A 17555-nucleotide genomic window follows, 5' to 3' on the forward strand; every position below is an offset into this window, starting at 1 on the left:
TTTTATTGTGTGCAACGTTTGCACATAACAGCTATATCAGTGGCCTATAAGACAGTGATAATTTCAATGTTTAATTTCAAAGTTGGCTAGTAGATAAGCTTTGCGATTTTAGGCATTGCACTTTGAAGTGTTAATGGAAAATAGGCTGATATTGTAGGCTACACCATGCGTGTTGTAGGTGTTGAACAGGTAGGCTATATGGCCAACCTAGATGCCATCTTGTCAAGGCCAATGACTCTAAAAAGGATGGACGTCTAGTTTGACTCGTTGATGAACTCTCCTGCCAGATCAAGTGCAAAAAGAGTGTTCTGTAGCAGTTATACAAAGCTCTCCAAATCAGCCTATGTATGGGCCTGTACTTCCTTACTCTCACTCACCAGCGTGCATTTCAACCATTTGCGAGGTGACACTTGGCACCGTCTGTGGAATTTCACCGCACTATCTTGAGTCCATTAGAGAGGGGGAATTACGCGGCATGTAGACCCATATGTTAAGTTGAGAAAATCATTTTGCAAATTTGCACCGTTCATTCTATCATAAAGTTTGTATTCATTAAGGTAAATCACTAAGTTTGTGTCCGCGTGGTGTGTGAAAATGAAGTTTCTTGTTTGTTAACCTTTTTTTCGTCTGGTTTTTCAGTGCACCAGTCGATCTTCTACGCAACAGTTTCTAGATGCCAAAATAAGAATTCCGCGCTGTGGAAGGAGAGCGCTCTCTGTGGCGAAATACCGATGTATGACACTGTTTCGCCGACCACGGAGCTCGTCTAAAGACAGAAGCAAAGCAGACGCTGCACACAGGCTTATATACAGTTCTAAAAATAGTCACCCAATTGCCGTGTAGGAGTGAAGTTGAATTACACCAATCACAGACGCCATGGGTAGAACTTATGTCAGTCGACAGCCGTAATTGGTCGAAGGTGATATCATATGCGCGCGGGCAACACAGTCTGAGATCATTGGTCAACGTTTTAAACGTAACTCTGTCACGAGTCTGTAGGCAGCCTGCGAGGTTTGAATAGGGAAGTTTACTGAGCGCACATCTCGCTTCGACTTCAGTGTTTGCAAATACAGTGATCTCAGCGACGGAGGACCTAGAGGACTTTTGAGTGAAATACACTTCACTGCCGTTGCATGTGCACTCACCAGGATACTCTTCTGTCAAGACAGCGGCCGTTGTCATCTTGATTCCAGACAGAGATTTAATTTGTTAGGTGATATTTAGCCTAGACACTTTTGGGATTTAAAATGGATGTTCTACCGATGTGCAGCATTTTCCAGGAGCTTCAAATTGTTCATGACACTGGTTATTTCTCGGCATTGCCATCCCTTGAGGAATATTGGCAGCAGGTAGGCCTATTACACAACATTTTAATCAAAAGTGATTTACACTTAACCACTCTAGTTGTTGATATGTCATTATCTGTTAACGTCTGGAAATTTAAGAAACATGTCAAGACAGAATTGCCTGTGTGTGATAGGGAAGTTGAAATCACCGAAGCTTGCATTTAGACTGTCTTGCAAATCCATTAGGGTACATGTCGTTTGGAACTGCGTCGCGCAAGCAATTAGTTGGTTACACTGTAACAATAGCGTTGAGGTGCGATATTAACTGGCTACACTTTCAAGTGGTTTACTTTGCCACCACGTACGTGTAAACTGCAATAGCTTGATCGGTGGCGTTCAAATAAGAAATCACTCGAGTGAACGCAAAGTTATCTTCGCGAGACAACAGTATCTCGATTGCAACCTTCAGTCAAGATTGAGATTCACGCGTTTTCATTGAAAGTGTTTGGTGCGTTTTATTGAAGCTAATATTCTGTAAGCTTGTCATGCTATCCCCAAAGGTGTATACAAACGGGCATATGTCATAATTTGATCAATTACACGAGATGCGTTTTTCGAAGGCTTGTTTGGTTAAATGTGAAAACCCAACGGAGTAAATCCGTTGATTAACGGTCTGTAGCACTACTGAAGTTGTTGCGATTCAAAATGTTGACAATCCGGAAATGTGCGAATGGCAAACGGTCTTAGATTTATGACAGATTAATGTCACATATCTGTAATTGCCTTATTATATAATTAACCATTGGAAGTTGCTAATAACTGTCGGTGGTAAATACAGGGTATTTTTTCTTGAGATTGTTGCAATGGGCTATGTGATTGAACCCGATCCAAGTAGTTTCCTTTAGTCGTTTTGCGATTTGGGCGTAGTGCCAAGTTGGTCTTCGCTGCCATCACAGATATTTAAACATCGAGATACGTGCGCAGGTCCACATAATAAGGTTTGCTTTTACAGAGATGCGTGCAGTGGACACCGAAGTCGTTTGCACACGTTGGAAAGCTATCTCTAGGCTGCAATGTAGGCTTCTTGCAAATCAAGGAACTCCCTTGGGGTATAGTAACATTAATTGTTGCCGTTATATTTGGGTTTTACATCAAGGCTGTAAGAATTGAAAGGGTCTTCTCCACAGCTGACACGCATGAATAGATACTAGTGTAACTGGAAAATATTGGCTAAGAGTGTGGAAAAATACACCCTTGACTTCAGCCTGGGGCACATATCCCTACCATTGCTTTGAACCAACGTGAGTCAGTCAAATGGGTCAAATGTCATGGACTTCAGAGAGGCAGAGAGGCCTAGATCACAATTCATTCATTTCTAGCAAGATGACCAGTGCTGGAGGAAGCATACCACGTCAGTCTATTTGAATGAGGAAACTGGCATGAGCGAGGTTAGAGAGGAAGTTCTGTGGCTTCCTTAAAAGGATGTACAATGACTGCATGAGTCACTCAGTTCCACAGATACCATAAAGTAAATACAGAGCAAAACACAGACTTCATCAGGCCATTGTGACTTTTAACCTGTTTATCGCATACCATCTGCGTGTTTGGAATGTGAATATTATTCATAGGCCAGATTTTGTGTGCACCCTGCGCACGCGTGTTTAGGGTTCACCCGAGCTAACCTCAGCCATTTTCTTCCCAAGCCACTGGAAACATTGTAGCTCATCAATAGTAAATGCTGTGTTATTTCTAGTATGCTTGCGGTTACTTTGGGGATTCAAATGCAACATGCTGCCCTGAACTGATCGCTCCTCCTCGGCTATTATCATCTTAGCACTCTCTCAGTATCTCTTTGCACATGTTAATTGTTTCTTTATTCCTCTTTTTTTCCCCCTGCCACTCCAACCCCACATCAGACGTGCTTGGAGTTTGAACGCTACCTGCAGAGTGAGCCTTACGTCTCGGCGTCTGACCTCAAGTTTGAGGGTCAGGAGGACCTGTGGAGCAAGTTAATCCTGGCCTGCGGGGACAAGAGCGAGACCGGCCCCTCCAGCACCACCATCCCCCACCTCCCGGAGGAGGACAATCAGGACGGCCACCTCTCGGAGACCAACAGCCTGAACTCGGACGCCAGCAGCGAGGCGTCGGACAGCTCCGAGGAGCTCTCGCCCACGCACAGCTTCGCCTCCAACCCGCTGGGCTCGGCCATGACGGGCTCGGGCCACCTGAGCTCCTCGGTCATCAGCACGCCGCCGTCCTCGCCGGAGGCCGCGCACGAGCTCTGCGGCAACGTCGCCACCTGGGGGGTGGCGGCGCAGACGGAGCTGCACGCGCCCGCCAAGGCGCGGGGCGGCACGGGCAAGAGCTCGGAGAAGATGGGCAGCCCCGGCGGAGAGGACGCCTCGCCCGACGGCAGGAGGAGGGTGCACCGCTGCCACTTCAACGGCTGCCGCAAGGTGTACACGAAGAGCTCCCACCTAAAAGCACATCAGCGCACCCACACAGGTAAGGGCTCGTCTGGAAAGACACCCACCCATCTCCCCCCCCCCCCCCCCCCCAGCCACCAGAGATGAATCACATGCATCAATTTGAAACTCACAAACCTACGGGCACACACACACACACCAGCACAGGCCTGTTACATACTTGTTGAGTTGCCTGGTGCTTTCATGAATTACGTAAGCCTTGGCAAGTGTGCAATGTGCTTTGCTCATTGCTGTGACTTTCTTCTGCTTTTCAAAAAGCCAGTGACATTTGTCATCAGTGGTCAGATGAAGGGGCCCCTGTTGTGCTTAGCTGAGTATGTACTGCCAAGAAGAGAAGTTTTTTTTTTTTTTACCAAAGTAGGGTATGCGGTGGGATCTAGTTAAGAGTTTTGAGATGAAATGGTGTGTGTGTGTGGAAAGCAGGACGTTGTGTAACTCATCTGAGGGCTCCCTGTCTCTGTCTCTGTCCCAGGCAGCTAGTTCTCTTTGCCACTCTGTGGATATTTGTTTTGCATGACTGAGCGGGTGAAGTGTGACCTAATCTATGTGGAATGCGAGTGGCAGGGGAAGGGGAGGGGGAGGGGGGGGGGAAAGGGAAGAGGGGGGTGGGGGGTTGCTGAGGGAGGTGCTCTTTGGATGAAAGCAATGAAAGCAACCTGCTCCACCAAAACAAGAACTTGTTTCGTCACGGGAGAGGGGAGCTTTTGATTGGAGCTCCGAGGGCAGTCCTCTTATCTACGGCTGGGCTGATTTATGCCCTGCAGGACTGGCTGTCTGGCATTCAGCTGGCTCGGAGACTCCTACCTGACTGACTGAAAGGCTAGTTTCTGTTTATGCATTGCAACATGCAGACGTGCTCTCTGCATTCCACACATACTGGCGCTTTTTCAAGGGTGCACAAGGCATGCGTGAGGTCACAGCAGTCACTGAAAGGCATGTCCTGAAGAGCCATTAACTTTGTTACTTGACCCAGAAAATTACAGTGTCTTCTATTTTATGGTTGACCTTAGGCACCAAAGTAGAAATTATACCTGAGAAGTATCTGTGTTGTTGAGTTCAAGACTGACCCCAATGATTTTGTGCGTTTGTGTACTAGTCTTTACATGTTTGAGTAGCCATGTTCTGACTGAGCAGCAGTACCTGTCAATGACCGTAAATAAATATTCATGAGATTCTTTTTTTTGTGTGTGTCCCAGGCGAGAAGCCTTACAGGTGTTCATGGGAGGGTTGTGAATGGCGCTTCGCACGTAGCGATGAGCTGACACGTCACTTCAGGAAGCACACTGGTGCCAAGCCATTTAAATGCAGTCACTGTGACAGGTAAGCTCATCCCATCACCGGAACCAACACGGTTGGCACACTGCTTTCCAAGACTATTTGACTGCTTACACCTTAAATCCCTGGGAGAAGTATTTGCTAAACCCTCGGAATGCACAACAGTAGGCATGTTGAGCAGAGTATAACTGATAGTCATGTCATTTAGCTGTAATAATTCAACTGTATTTACTGATAACATCTTTGGCACTCAGGAAAATTAAGTAAACAAGCGGCATATTATTATATTTCTCCTTTTTAAGACACGCTTATTGCTGTGTCAAAGTCGATCATCCCTGTTTCCTTGGCAACTGCATCATTTATGAAGAGTCAGGCAAACTTGGTGACAGCACTGATGATCGCTGCAGTAGCTAAATAGCCAACCAAGGCAGCAAATGTGTTTCAATGACCACACTGGCTGTGCTCTGCTCTGCTTGCTACAATTTGAATGAAACTTATCATCCTAGTAGGTGAGAGATTTCTGATTTGGGCTAGCATTTTATCTCACCAGTTTTTTTTTCTCCCCCCTGTTTCCTCGTCTTTCTGCAGGTGCTTCTCCAGGTCCGACCACCTGGCCCTGCACATGAAGAGGCATCTCTGAGCAGTTTAGTGAGCTGAACAGTAAGCCAGGGGAGAACAGCTGAACTAGTGTCTCCTGACCGGCCGCACGGTTGACCTGCCCCTTACCACGAGGAAGGAAAAAACGAGGGGGAGAGAGAAAGCGTGATCCAGCCAAAGCATGCCATTTTGCACCTTAAGCAGTGCCTCCGGGGGGCTCTCTTGGAGAAGGCGTTTCTGAACGGTGGTTGAAAAAGAAGAACGAGGACAAACAACGGAGGACAAAATCATGTACTGAAGGAGAGGAGATGTGCAGGACGTTTTCAAGGAGAGAGAGAGAGAGAGAGAGAGAGAGAGAGAGAGAGAGAGAGAGAGAGAAGGAAAAAATTGAAAACATACAAAAAAAAGACCAAAAAAATTGTGAGTGAGTGATGTGTACGTATGGTGCATGATGTTTGCGGAGGACTCCTGGACAACCCGATAAAAAAAAAAACGCTGGTATTTAAAAACAAACACAAACAAAACAAACAAAAAAAAATCCATGAGTGAAGTGAGCATGTGCGCTGCGTGTCTCTGCGGGACTGTCCTGTGTGTGCAGAGGGGGGAGGGCTTCCAGGGGGGTCGCTGTGGACTGACGAGTGGTGGTGTGTTTTTTCCGGGGAAACAAGTTCCGGTTTTGTTTCCCCCCGTTGTCTCCAGAGAGGCAAGCGAGCGAGCGAGAGAGTGTATGTGCCTGTCAGAGAATGAGTACTAAGGTTTCTCGCCAAACTCCCCCTAGGGTGTGGGGTGTCCTTTAGAGGAGGTAGTGTGGGAGTTCAGTATCGGGGATGAATGCTACCCCCCCACCACACACATACACATACACACACACACACAAACACCCATACAAAAGGGGGAGGTAGAAACCTAGTTCTGAATGATCGAGGCTTTTTTGGTGTTTGGTGCAGCTACTAAATGTGCAATGTGTTATGTAGCTTGTCTTCACAAGCTGCAAAAGCTCATTTGTAGTCCATTGTATAAGCTGTGTGCTTAGAAATATTACACAACTATTATTTCAGTATAACAGACAGGTGTTGCATGGTTCTTGGGTTTTCATTTCTACTCTTACCCTGTTGTTTGTTATCAGGACTGCAAAATAGATTCCAATAAAGTGCAGCTAAAGATAAACGGTTAAATGTTACAATGTTGTACATATGAAAAGCGTTTGATGACTTCTCCTTTTTGACTTTCAAAAAACCTTTCCCACAACTACGCACCCATCTTGCTTATTTTGGAGAAACCACTATTGCTTAGCAACCATCTCATTCATGACGCTTTTCCCACTTATCCATGTCTTCAGGACTAATTTTTGTATCTCTTTTTTTTTCTTTTCTTTTTTTTTTACTGTTTATGCACTGTTGGCCTTAATGGTGCCTTATGTGAGTGACCTAGCCCAATGGAAGCGGTGTGAGCTTGTTGAGGGGGGTGGGGGGAGTAGACTGTTGGGGATGGTCACATCTATGTTTGTATGAGTGATTTAAATGCTTTATTAAGGCTCAATTTCACATGAACATGCACCTTTGCCTTGTCTGTACTGGCGAGTATCTTACAAAACCCATATAGGTTTTGAATTCATTGTTTTTATGTTTTGGCATCTAGATGTTTTCTAGTCATTTCTTGACCCAGCGACATAAATTCAATCAACAAAAAAAGTCAAAAGAGATGTGTTAAAAATGCTTCAGTCATCATAAAAAGCACTTAAACATGCCTAATTCAATTGTATTTACTACCATGTAGTATCTACTTAATGTACTGTATGCCATGTTTTTTTTTGTTGTTTTTTGAAAAAACACATTAAGTGTGTAGGTAAATTGCTTTGACTGGTACCAACCCTCCCTTGTCTCTGTATTAGTAAAGTCATAGACTGGGCTGTTGCATAACATCGGCACGTTGAGTCTATTACTCTGTTAACTGCAGCACCCTGAGCGTGTATGTTGGCATCACTGTTAAAGGTTGAGGCCATATTCCCCTATTAGTAAGACGGACAAAAAAACCCAACAAAAATGCAAAAGATTTATTGTAATTAACAAGCCCCAGCCGGATAGACCCTGCCTTGTACTGCATTTGGGTAATGAATGGCTGAAGGCAGATCTGGCATGGAGAGCAGTGCAGACTGCTGACTCTGGATGTTGGGTATTGACCTGTCTGGATGGCGTGCTTTCAGCCTCAGCCGACAGTATTATGGAAACAGTGAACAGGGATCCAGAAAGATAAAGATGAATCACCCTGCCCATTTGAACTGCCACAATGGAAAATGTACAGACATCAAATCGAAAATCTGTGCAAATGCAGCTCAACAGTTCATCACTGTTGCTAGTGAGCGTCTTATAGATTTTTTAAAAACCTTTGATATGTATTTTTTCTCACAGGGAAAGGGACCAAAAGCTTAATAATCAGTGTATATAAATGCCGTAAAAACATAACATGTAAAACTTATGTACAGACAAAGACTTTAGACAGTAGGGATTGGCTTTTATAAGACTCATCACAAGTCAGTCTTTTTATGTGTTATCAGGGGCATGCCGTGCTTTGTCTAGGGGAGTGGAATGCGAAGTTGCAGCAGGTTCAGATGGATTTTAGATCAAGTTGTTTTATCGAGAGGATAAGTACAAACTTGAGGAGGCTTGCTGCAATAAAATTAGAGTGGCAAGGATTCAGAGGGCAAAGAAAAGAACATCCTGTCTTAGAAGACAGCAGCCAATATCATTCAGGTGACAATCGAGCCTTAATCTAGCCTCATGTTTGCTTGCGATATAACTCTTTCTATCACTAATTCTCTCTTTCTTTCACAATCCCCTGTTGTCTAAATAATCTTTGTAAAAGAGGAAAAAAATACAAAAAACTTTTTGTAAGATTTTTTTCTTTGTTTTGCTTTATAAAATTTTATTTGAAATTGTTTTGCAAAATTGTTATATTTCTGTATGAATGTATTTTTTATTGGAATAATAAGAAGTTCTTATCAGACTTGGTTTGCTTGATTCTTTTGCTTCTCTGTTCTGCTTCCGTAGTTCTAGTTGTGGTATTCTTACCATATCTGCTGTTTGCTGGCTGTAGGAGGGGAGGGGGTGGGGGGGTAGCTTAATGCCCTGCTTTCCAGTATTCTGTAATCCACATACAGTAATTAGGTTTATAGTCCAGGAATTACTTCTCTACTGAATTGTTCCATTTTGCACAGATTTGTGATATATTGGGCAAGATTAGCTTGGAAGGATAAATCCATTACATTAGCTCACATACTAATCCTCCACTACAAATCTTCACTTTGGCTAGTCTAGAAAAAAATGACCAACAATTAAAGGGTTTCCCCTTTAAGTGTGTGCATGGGCAATATAAGCAGTCATCGTGAACAGCATAGGTAGGTGATAGGTGCGAAACACTTTGTAGAAGGGACATTTTGGATGGGCAACATAGCAAAGCGGTCAAATTGGATCAAAATTGACATAAACACAAACAGAATTCTGAAGGGCGCTTCCTTGACACACATCTTTCCCTGTTTACACCAAACTTAAATAGCAGTTTCCAACATCGACATTTGAAAGGCAGTTGCCATATTTTGTGTCCGTCCTAGAGAAGACACCTGTAGTCAGTTCTTTGAAGAACACTCATAGGTTTATAGTTTCTGTCATGAGCAGACGACTATGTTACTTAATGAATGGCCTCTTCGGGAAATTCTCGCTAAATGAGGAAACATTAAAATCCCAATTTGTGTGTGCAGCAGTCCTAATGGGGCAGAGAAGAGTTTAAACCCAGGTGACCTCCCACAAGTGCTCCCTATAAAAAGGTCAGCCCTGCAGATGTGTGTTTCTCCCTTCAATGCCTTATTGCGGCAGGCATCAAAGCAGTAGAAATAATTTATCAAGGTCTCTGATTGCCCCTGGTACATAATTAGCGTCATGTATTTACACGCTTGTTAAATAATTATTTGATACAAATAAGATAACACACTCTGTTGCGGATGATTAACCAAAAGGGTGGTGTTAGTCTTGAATAATTTGATGCTCGTGTTAAATTAACAAGCCTTCGAAACAATTTCTTACCCACCTCTCCTCCTCCTGTGAGCTCAGTAATGTTGTGGAGAAACAGGGGATCTGTTAGGAGTGTTCCTATGTGCTTCCGTAATGGGATGCCTATGGAATAGCACTAACGCCATGGGCCATGGGTCTAACTGAGAGGACACTGGAGTACACTGGAGCTTGTTAATGCATCACCAGATGTAATATCCTCCCAAATCTAACCCCTGTGTGCTCCCACTTAAGAGGGGCATATAGTCTGTTCGCCTCACAAAATACTACGCTATCACGTATAAATCCTTCCTATGGTGTGAGGTGAGCCTTAGGACATTCTGTGGCTCCAGGATTTCTTTGCAGTGTCTCTCCAGGGTTGACTGGCACAAAGGTAACATTAGCATGATGTATGTGACGATCGTGTTACACCATTAAATGGCGCAAAGCAGGAGATCGTGCTTTTGAAGTTACATGCGTATGTGTGCATCACACGTTTTCCCACATACTTCTTGAAAGATTCAGAAAGCCTGGATTACCAGCGTCTGATAAATCACCCTGGTCTATGGCGCATGTCTTAACCTATTGAATGCAGGAGCACATTGGACTAACTCCCGGGCTCATGACCTTACATTGAGGTATAACTCAAACAGATACTTTCACTGCATAAACCCTCAGTGACCAAACAGTACACTGCTGTTCCCAAGACAAAATGTATTTTCGCTAAATATGCAACATTTCCTCCATGTTAGAGAAAAATACCCTTGCCGTTTTTAAATGGTAGTCACTACATAATTACAGAAATGGTGAATAATGTAGATGACTGCATGTTTTACTGTGCAGCCAATACAGTGGTGAGGAAGATGATTGTGTAACATGTAAGGGTAGTTCACAAGTATCACTGTCTCTGCTATCTCTTTAGATTTACGGCTTCCTAGGTTTGTATTGGTTTGGTGGTTGTGAAGTTTTGTTTTTAGAGCTCCTTAAATTATTCTCTATTTTCAAAATGAGGTCAGCTGTTGTAAACCATCAAAAGTAAAGATTTATCATGTAAGTGTTCACTGCACAATTCATTTTAAAAGGAGTTTTTTTTTCATAAGAAACTAAGACAAACCTCTCATGTCTGGCGTTTAAACACAAAGTAGAAGCTGTCAGACATCTCAATTATCATAGTAAAGAGCAGAAACCTAGAAAAATGTGTCCACAATGTCTTTTCGAAAAAGAACATTTGCATTGCTCTCTGGAGTGGCTCCACAAATATTCATAGTTCTTACTCAGGCCCATCCTGTAATCACCTTTTTTGCATCTGATGCAAAGTAACCCTTGAATGACATCACCCTCATTCATCGAGTCACATAGTAAAATAGCACTGAGGCCACAGCTCCTTGGGGTCACCCTTGGGCCCTCAAGTCCAAATGGCCATAGCGCTGTGCTTTGTTTATGGTTTGTTTGTTCTCTTCAAAGACAAGCACCTGTTTGGAACATCTGGCTTTTCCAATGTTCTCTGTTTTTTATGTTGTTCTATGTTTTTTCTGATCCATCAGTGCTCATCACAGAGAGCCCTTCCAGCGTAGGATAATATCATTTTACAGTCTCAGCTTTAGGCTGAGTACTCGGTAATGCAGTGACTCACATGTCTAAATAAGCAGCCCTGCAATGTAAACTGTCATTAGGCTGGCCCTGGACATACCCGTGACTCACTGCACTGACCAGCAGTGCTGCTCCCCGGAGACTTCAGCGTAAGAGCAGGGCGTTTAGCCTCTGAGTGGTTGGGGCTCGAGTGGGTTGATCGGTCAAGCGTTGGTCAGGCGTGATGAATGCACATTCCTCCATAATGGCCCGTAACGTAACCGCTGTTTTGGTTCCCGATGCTCTGCTCTCATTTTCAGATTCCTGGTCGGATACACGGCACGGAGAGCCATTTAGCGATGCACATCTCCCGGGATGCTCCCCAACTTGCGTTCGTTATCACGCGTGTCTTGTACATTAGCGCTGTGGCTTTTGGTAACGATGCGTCATGTGTTGCCAAGCAGCGTTCGCCACAACAGTATAACACATTCATGATAGGCATGCACACAGTCACAATTCGCATGTAATCCCTTTGTAAACTGATCACACAAACATTCCTGAGGCATTAGGGACAATCTCACTAAGGACTATGAAGGCATTCTATGAAGGCCATAGGTGCCTTTTGAAAACAAGAACTTGTTTTTTTTTTTTTTTTTTCTCACCAATGATCGCAGGCCCAAGTGCAACCAGATGCAATGCCCAGCGTGATACCATGACAAGGAGATGGATAGATGGGAAGGTAAGTGGAATAAAGCTGTGGAACGGGGCCTCTAGTGCCTACAACACAGCGCTGCCCGATACCATAAGGTATTTTATTTTATTTAATGGCTATTCCCTCAATTCATTCAAATTGGTCCAGGCTCCCTGGAGGCATCAATAATTCTCAGGTCGAGGATTACTCCCCTCTGTCCCGTCAGTAATTTCCTCAAGTTTAAGCCTTATCTCTGCTTTCAGAGAAGTTTACAGAAGTGATTCACACTACTTCAAAACTGCAGCTCATTTGAGGCCATTTAAAGATGTTTGTTATGTCTTGACATTGTTTTTGTCATTATTTTTTCAGAGAAATGTAGCTAATTACTCTAAGCCCCAACTAAAAGCTAGTGTTAACATTTGTATTTCGCTTGCATAGTTTTTAATTAGATCTCTACCTCTAATGAGTGTAAGCTTTTGGAGACGGTGGAATACCCCAGCAGAATATTAATCTCCCCTTTTTGCTTCATCTCCATGAAGCATCATCCACACCTGCAGACGTCTGCTAGACCATTACGGTCACACAAATTAATTACGGACTGGAATACCTGGCTGAAGGAGTAAATATCAAAGCGAAGGCTTCTGAAGATGAGGATTACAAAGAAAAAAAAAATATCCCTTCTATCAAGGCTCCAGGACGGGCTTCTCTGGCGGGATGCATATTTACCTGCAGTGAGGCACCAGGCGGGTGGGAAATGAACATGATAAGACCATTAAACATCTTTGTCTTTGATGTGACATTACGTCTGGCTTTCATGTTAAGCTGCAACAAAGTCTCAGCAAAAAGAAGATGACACCCTAAATTGGACATCATTTTTTTTCCCCCTTCCCGCGGAATCAGGAGCTCTATGGTCATTCAATTACGGAGGTTTAAATTAAATTCTGTTGTAGAGACGTCGCACTGCAACACAAGAGCAAAGGTGACATGCCCAGAGGATCCAATTCAATCTCCTGTTTTTCATACATTTCCCAAAACATTCATGGAGTCAAAGACTGTGGCGCAGAGCTGAGAAAACTGCAGAAAAGAGAGGGATGAAGAGAGGGAGAGGGAAAGAGAGAGAGACAGAATGCTTTACCCTCTTGTACAGGGTCGTTGCACTGCAACATTGACATAACCACACTTTGGAGGGGGCTGGGGGTGGAGATGGCCCATGTTCTTTTCTATTTCTACCTGACATGCTATCCCCATGAAAGATTAATAGTGTGAGAAAACATCTCTCTCCCAATTATTAGAGGTATTCTTTCTCTCTCTCTATCTCTCTCTCCTTCTCTCTTAAAGCCAGGTTATGACCGACAGCAGTAAAATATAAATGACCACTGGCTGTGCTTATCTTCTCTCTCATGCTAATGTTTAATGTTTTATAAACAGCACTTAGGAATGTTAAAAGGTTTCATAACCAGGGATTGACATTGACGCTAATAGCAGCCAGTCTTTTCTGGGAACCAAACAACCTTTCACTAGTGGCGGGTGCTTGGAGAGAGCCAGCCACGGAGCAGAATGGGCTATTTTGGTCAGCCGTGTGTGTGTAGGGAATATTCTCACATAAATACACAACTCTTGAGCAACGACCAGGGGGAGGGGATCTTTAAAATACCCTCCGCAAAATCAAAACAGACACCATGTAACTCGCACCCGTGTTTGCCTGCCATCATTCTGCTGTTGTAGAGAGAGTGTGTGTGTTGGGGGCACGGTGTGTGTGTGTGTTGGGGGGGGTTACAATGCCCCTGTTGTGATTGACATTTTGTTTACAGGGCTGATCGGACAGTTTTGTGACAGATTCAAGCCACAGGACTTTTTTTTTTCTCTCCGTTGTGCTGCAAAGCCACTGTTTATCACCCAAATATGTAGGTCTGCCTGCCATGCTGGGTCAAGAAGATAAAACAACAATAACAAACCTGCCTTTGTGCGATGTTGCCACCAGCGTTTGGGACTTTGATTGCACTGTGATGCCCTGTGCTGTCGACGAACTGACATGCCCGAAGCTGAGGGCAGAAGGGGAGGGGGGGCGGGGGCAAAGAGAGAGGAGACCACACTAGATCTTATCTCAAAGTTCTTTTGCATGTTAATGGTACAAACTACATTATAGTTTTTACGAGAAGCTCCTATAGCTCCCTGTGTTGCAACATTATGACACATTGTGTTAGTGCAAGGCAGGATGATCACATAATTGCTGTGCAGCTGACAAATGGGTGAAGAGGATTGAGAACATGAACATTTAACCTTTTCTCCTTCCTGTTTTTTTCTCTCTCTTTTTTTTTTTTTAATTCCGCCATTACTCTTGTGTCAATTCAGACGGCAACCTCGCAGGATTAAATTGCATTTGAGTTCTGCGGAAGTAAACAGATGAGGTGATGGACCTGTGGATCCGCTTCATGTCAGACGCCTCCTTAGAATGTTAAACAAGGAGGTGCGAGACCTTTCTGCAGTCGTGTCCTTTATTTGTCCTTCAATCTTATTTGTTCAATTACACCGCAGGGCAAATCATGGGACCGCGTTTATGTGCATCTGAAAGCCGGCACACATTTGACCACTCTAACATGGTCCCCTCGTCTTGCGGCTCGCCTGATTTAAGAGCATATCGAGGGTGAACCGCGGGTGAACTTCCCATGCATAGTGGCAGAGTAAAGTTCAGTTCTCATGATGTTTTAAGCAGATTGTCACCCAGCTGTCTGTGCATGCGGTTATACTCATACTTCGCATTCTTCCTGTTTTCCACTACTGACAAACAAACACAACAAGCATTATGTTGGAATGATGTTTAATTGATTCAGGGTTTTTTTTTCTTCTGTGGGTTCAAACACACCAGAGACTCTGCATGTTTTACATGTGTTTCCCATGGAAGGCTGCTCTAATTCACAGAGAGCACACATGTTTTATTGTTGCATTGTTTTAGATGGGCATTTTCTCACACAACTGTTGATGCCTTTCAGATTCTGAGTTCAACTGTCAGTTTACAGCTCATATTCACATATGCATCACACACACACACACACACACACACACATCCCCCCAACCCTCCCCCCAACACACACACACACACACACACACACAGAGGGAGGGGGAGGGTTCAGTCACCCCATTATTTGGTTCTCAGTTCTCATACTCAGACAGGGTTTAATTTGCATACAGTACCCTTGCTTGTGTTTGTGTGTCTATGCACAAGTGCATTCATTTGTGTGTGTGTGTGTGTGTGTGTGTGTGTGTGTGTGTGTGTGTGTGAGAGAGAGAGAGAGAGAGAGAGAGAGAGAGAGAGAGAGAGAGCATGCATCGGTGAGTGTTGTGGTTGGTTTGGGAAATAGAGGGGGGCCAGTCTTTCTCACTGGAGAACCAATCACTGTGCCATAATTGTTTGGGCTGTCCACATTATTAACACTGGCTTGCTATGAATGCAACCTCCATGCTTGGATGACGAATATCTATGCTGACAAATTAGGCATTTGTCATTGAGGGCTTGTGTGCCCAAATTAATGCATTCCCACCAGCAACTCTGTAATATTTGGCCACCCATGTCCAAAACATGTCAACAGAAGCTCCTAATATGTCCTTGCCTAACTGCCAGGAACAAATAAGGACCATATAATCATTACAGTGTGACCATTATTTCATTGATTCATTCCAGCTGTTTGCCTTTGTATATATTTGAACAGGTTTTTGTCAGGAGTCGAGCAGTTAATTGTTTCACTCTTGGTCAATTGGGCACAAAGAACTGTGGCTGTAAAGGTTGAGGCTGGAAGTATGCTAACAGCCTCCTCTCTGCACCTTTCTGTTTTCAGCACTTTCACTGGAGGTCACAGTCGCTCACCCCTCAGGATAACAAAATACTCCGCTGGCTCTTACCCCTAACCTGTCTCCTTCCACTCGCCGCTATATCTCCCATTTTATTAGCCGTTGGCCCTGAGGACAGGCTAAGACTGAAATCCCTCGGTGAGTGCAGAGCCCCCTTTACTCACGGCAGAGGTGCTCTCTAGTCTAAGAGGTCAGGAGCTGGCCTGCTTCAGCATAATTACACCTCTGATCACTGCCTCGATCCCCCACAAGCCTTTGCAGCTCTGGGTTGCCAAGGCATCCATTTCCTGGAAGCAGATGGTCTTAAATGTCGAGTGTGATTTGCCAGGAAAAAGGTGAGCAGGATGTCTTTAAAGGCTTAGGAGAGCCCCGGTGGTGGATCTCTTTTGGGAAAATATCAGACCGTTTGGAGGACTTTTTCTCCCTTTTTTACTGCCTGATACGAAGTCAGCTCTTGGAAGGCTCCACTTAGTCTAATAAATGGTGTGCGGTAAATGAAACCAACATTTGGCAAATTAGGAAAGCAAGCTCCCAAAACACTGCAGCTCTACCCTTCACTTTTGAGCGGATACTCGTTTATTCAAAATCCACTTCACTGTGTCTGTGTGTACAGTATATTTCAAAGGAGGCTGCCATGCATGCACATCATTAGTCAAGCCTTCCGGCACTTTGCACCCGAGCCCCCCTGCCATCCCCAAAGCACTCCTCTCAAAAGATGTCCTCAGTGAACGTTTCCTGTCTTTTTTTTCTTCTCCATGCAGATTTCTTATTGCGGCGATTCAGGCTCTCAGACAGTTGTGCCAGTCTGTTTAGAATGGTATCTATAGAACTGCCCCCCCCCCCCCCGCCCCCCCTCCCCCTCCTCCTGCTCCTGCAGTCCTTAATGAAGGCTATGAGATAGTGTATGCAGGTCATGCTCCGCTGCTCGTCTGATCGGCACAGGGAGAACAGTTACTTTCCCTGAATGCCAATTAACCACGTCCCCCCAAAAATTTCCCACCATCATTAGCTCCGCCAGCGTTGGCACTGAGTGTGCAGGGCTTTGGCCAAGTGCGTCCCTCTTTCTCACCAATGCACAGAGAGAGAGAGAGAGAGAAGGAGAGAGAGAGAGAGAGAGAGAGAGAGAGAGAGAGAGAGAGGGAGAAAGGGGGGCTGTCTTGGATACAGTAGAGGGGCGAGTTCAACAGCCGAGCATTTTTTTTTTTGACAAAATGAAGCTGATGTGTCAACTCAGGGAAATATTCTGTTAAAGTGAGAGTTTGAGGGGTTGGGGGCGGGGGGGCGGGGGGTGAGACATTGCGTGAGGGGGAATGAAAATTTGGATGGCAAAGAGAATTCCCAGTTTGGGATTACTGTTAGGTTTTTAAAAGCGCCAGTGGGATTAGTCTCCTCCTCTGTGCGGCAGAATTGGGTAAAGGGCACTTTCATCTCTATCAGCATGCAGCTCGGGCAGAGAGAGGGCATATTATTCCCTTTCATTTGTGTGTCAGAGAGATGGCTGCTGCTGCTGCTGCTGGTGAGGCCGGTGGTGAGGGGGGGGGGGGGGGGCGGGGGGGGCGGGGGGGGGTGGGGGGGGAGAGGAGAGAGAGAGAGGGAGGGGGGGGGGTTGCCTGGATTTCAAACACAAATGCTTTGGCACCATCTTTAAAAAGCATCTCCACGCATCTCTCGCTCTCCCCTCCGTCGGTTCCCATCAGCGAGGCCCCGGCGACGACGGCGGCGGATACGAGACGCCGCCCGGTGCTGATGCTGATTCGTCAAGGAA

The 17555-nt window shown here is 44.8% G+C and overlaps 1 protein-coding gene across 1 annotated transcript; it reads left to right on the forward strand.

Annotated features, from left to right (window-relative positions):
• Positions 1-957: 957 nt before the first annotated feature.
• Positions 958-8647, forward strand: klf6a (Kruppel like factor 6a). Its single transcript, XM_062520843.1, has 4 exons — positions 958-1349; positions 3203-3791; positions 4969-5092; positions 5636-8647. Exons 1-4 carry the CDS (start codon positions 1248-1250, stop codon positions 5685-5687), a joined length of 867 nt encoding a protein of 288 aa, XP_062376827.1. The 5' UTR covers positions 958-1247; the 3' UTR covers positions 5688-8647.
• Positions 8648-17555: the final 8908 nt, after the last annotated feature.

Source organism: Sardina pilchardus, chromosome 19 (genome assembly GCF_963854185.1).
Source record: "Sardina pilchardus chromosome 19, fSarPil1.1, whole genome shotgun sequence".
In the NCBI taxonomy this organism is placed as follows: domain Eukaryota; kingdom Metazoa; phylum Chordata; class Actinopteri; order Clupeiformes; family Clupeidae; genus Sardina; species Sardina pilchardus.

Coding starts and splice junctions, on each gene's coding strand:
- klf6a (XM_062520843.1), top strand. CDS start 1,248: ATGGATGTTCTACCGATGTGCAGCATTTTCCAGGAGCTTCAAATTGTT. Junction 3,792..4,968: donor ACATCAGCGCACCCACACAG/GTAAGGGCTCGT, acceptor TGTGTGTCCCAG/GCGAGAAGCCTTACAGGTGT. Junction 5,093..5,635: donor AAATGCAGTCACTGTGACAG/GTAAGCTCATCC, acceptor GTCTTTCTGCAG/GTGCTTCTCCAGGTCCGACC.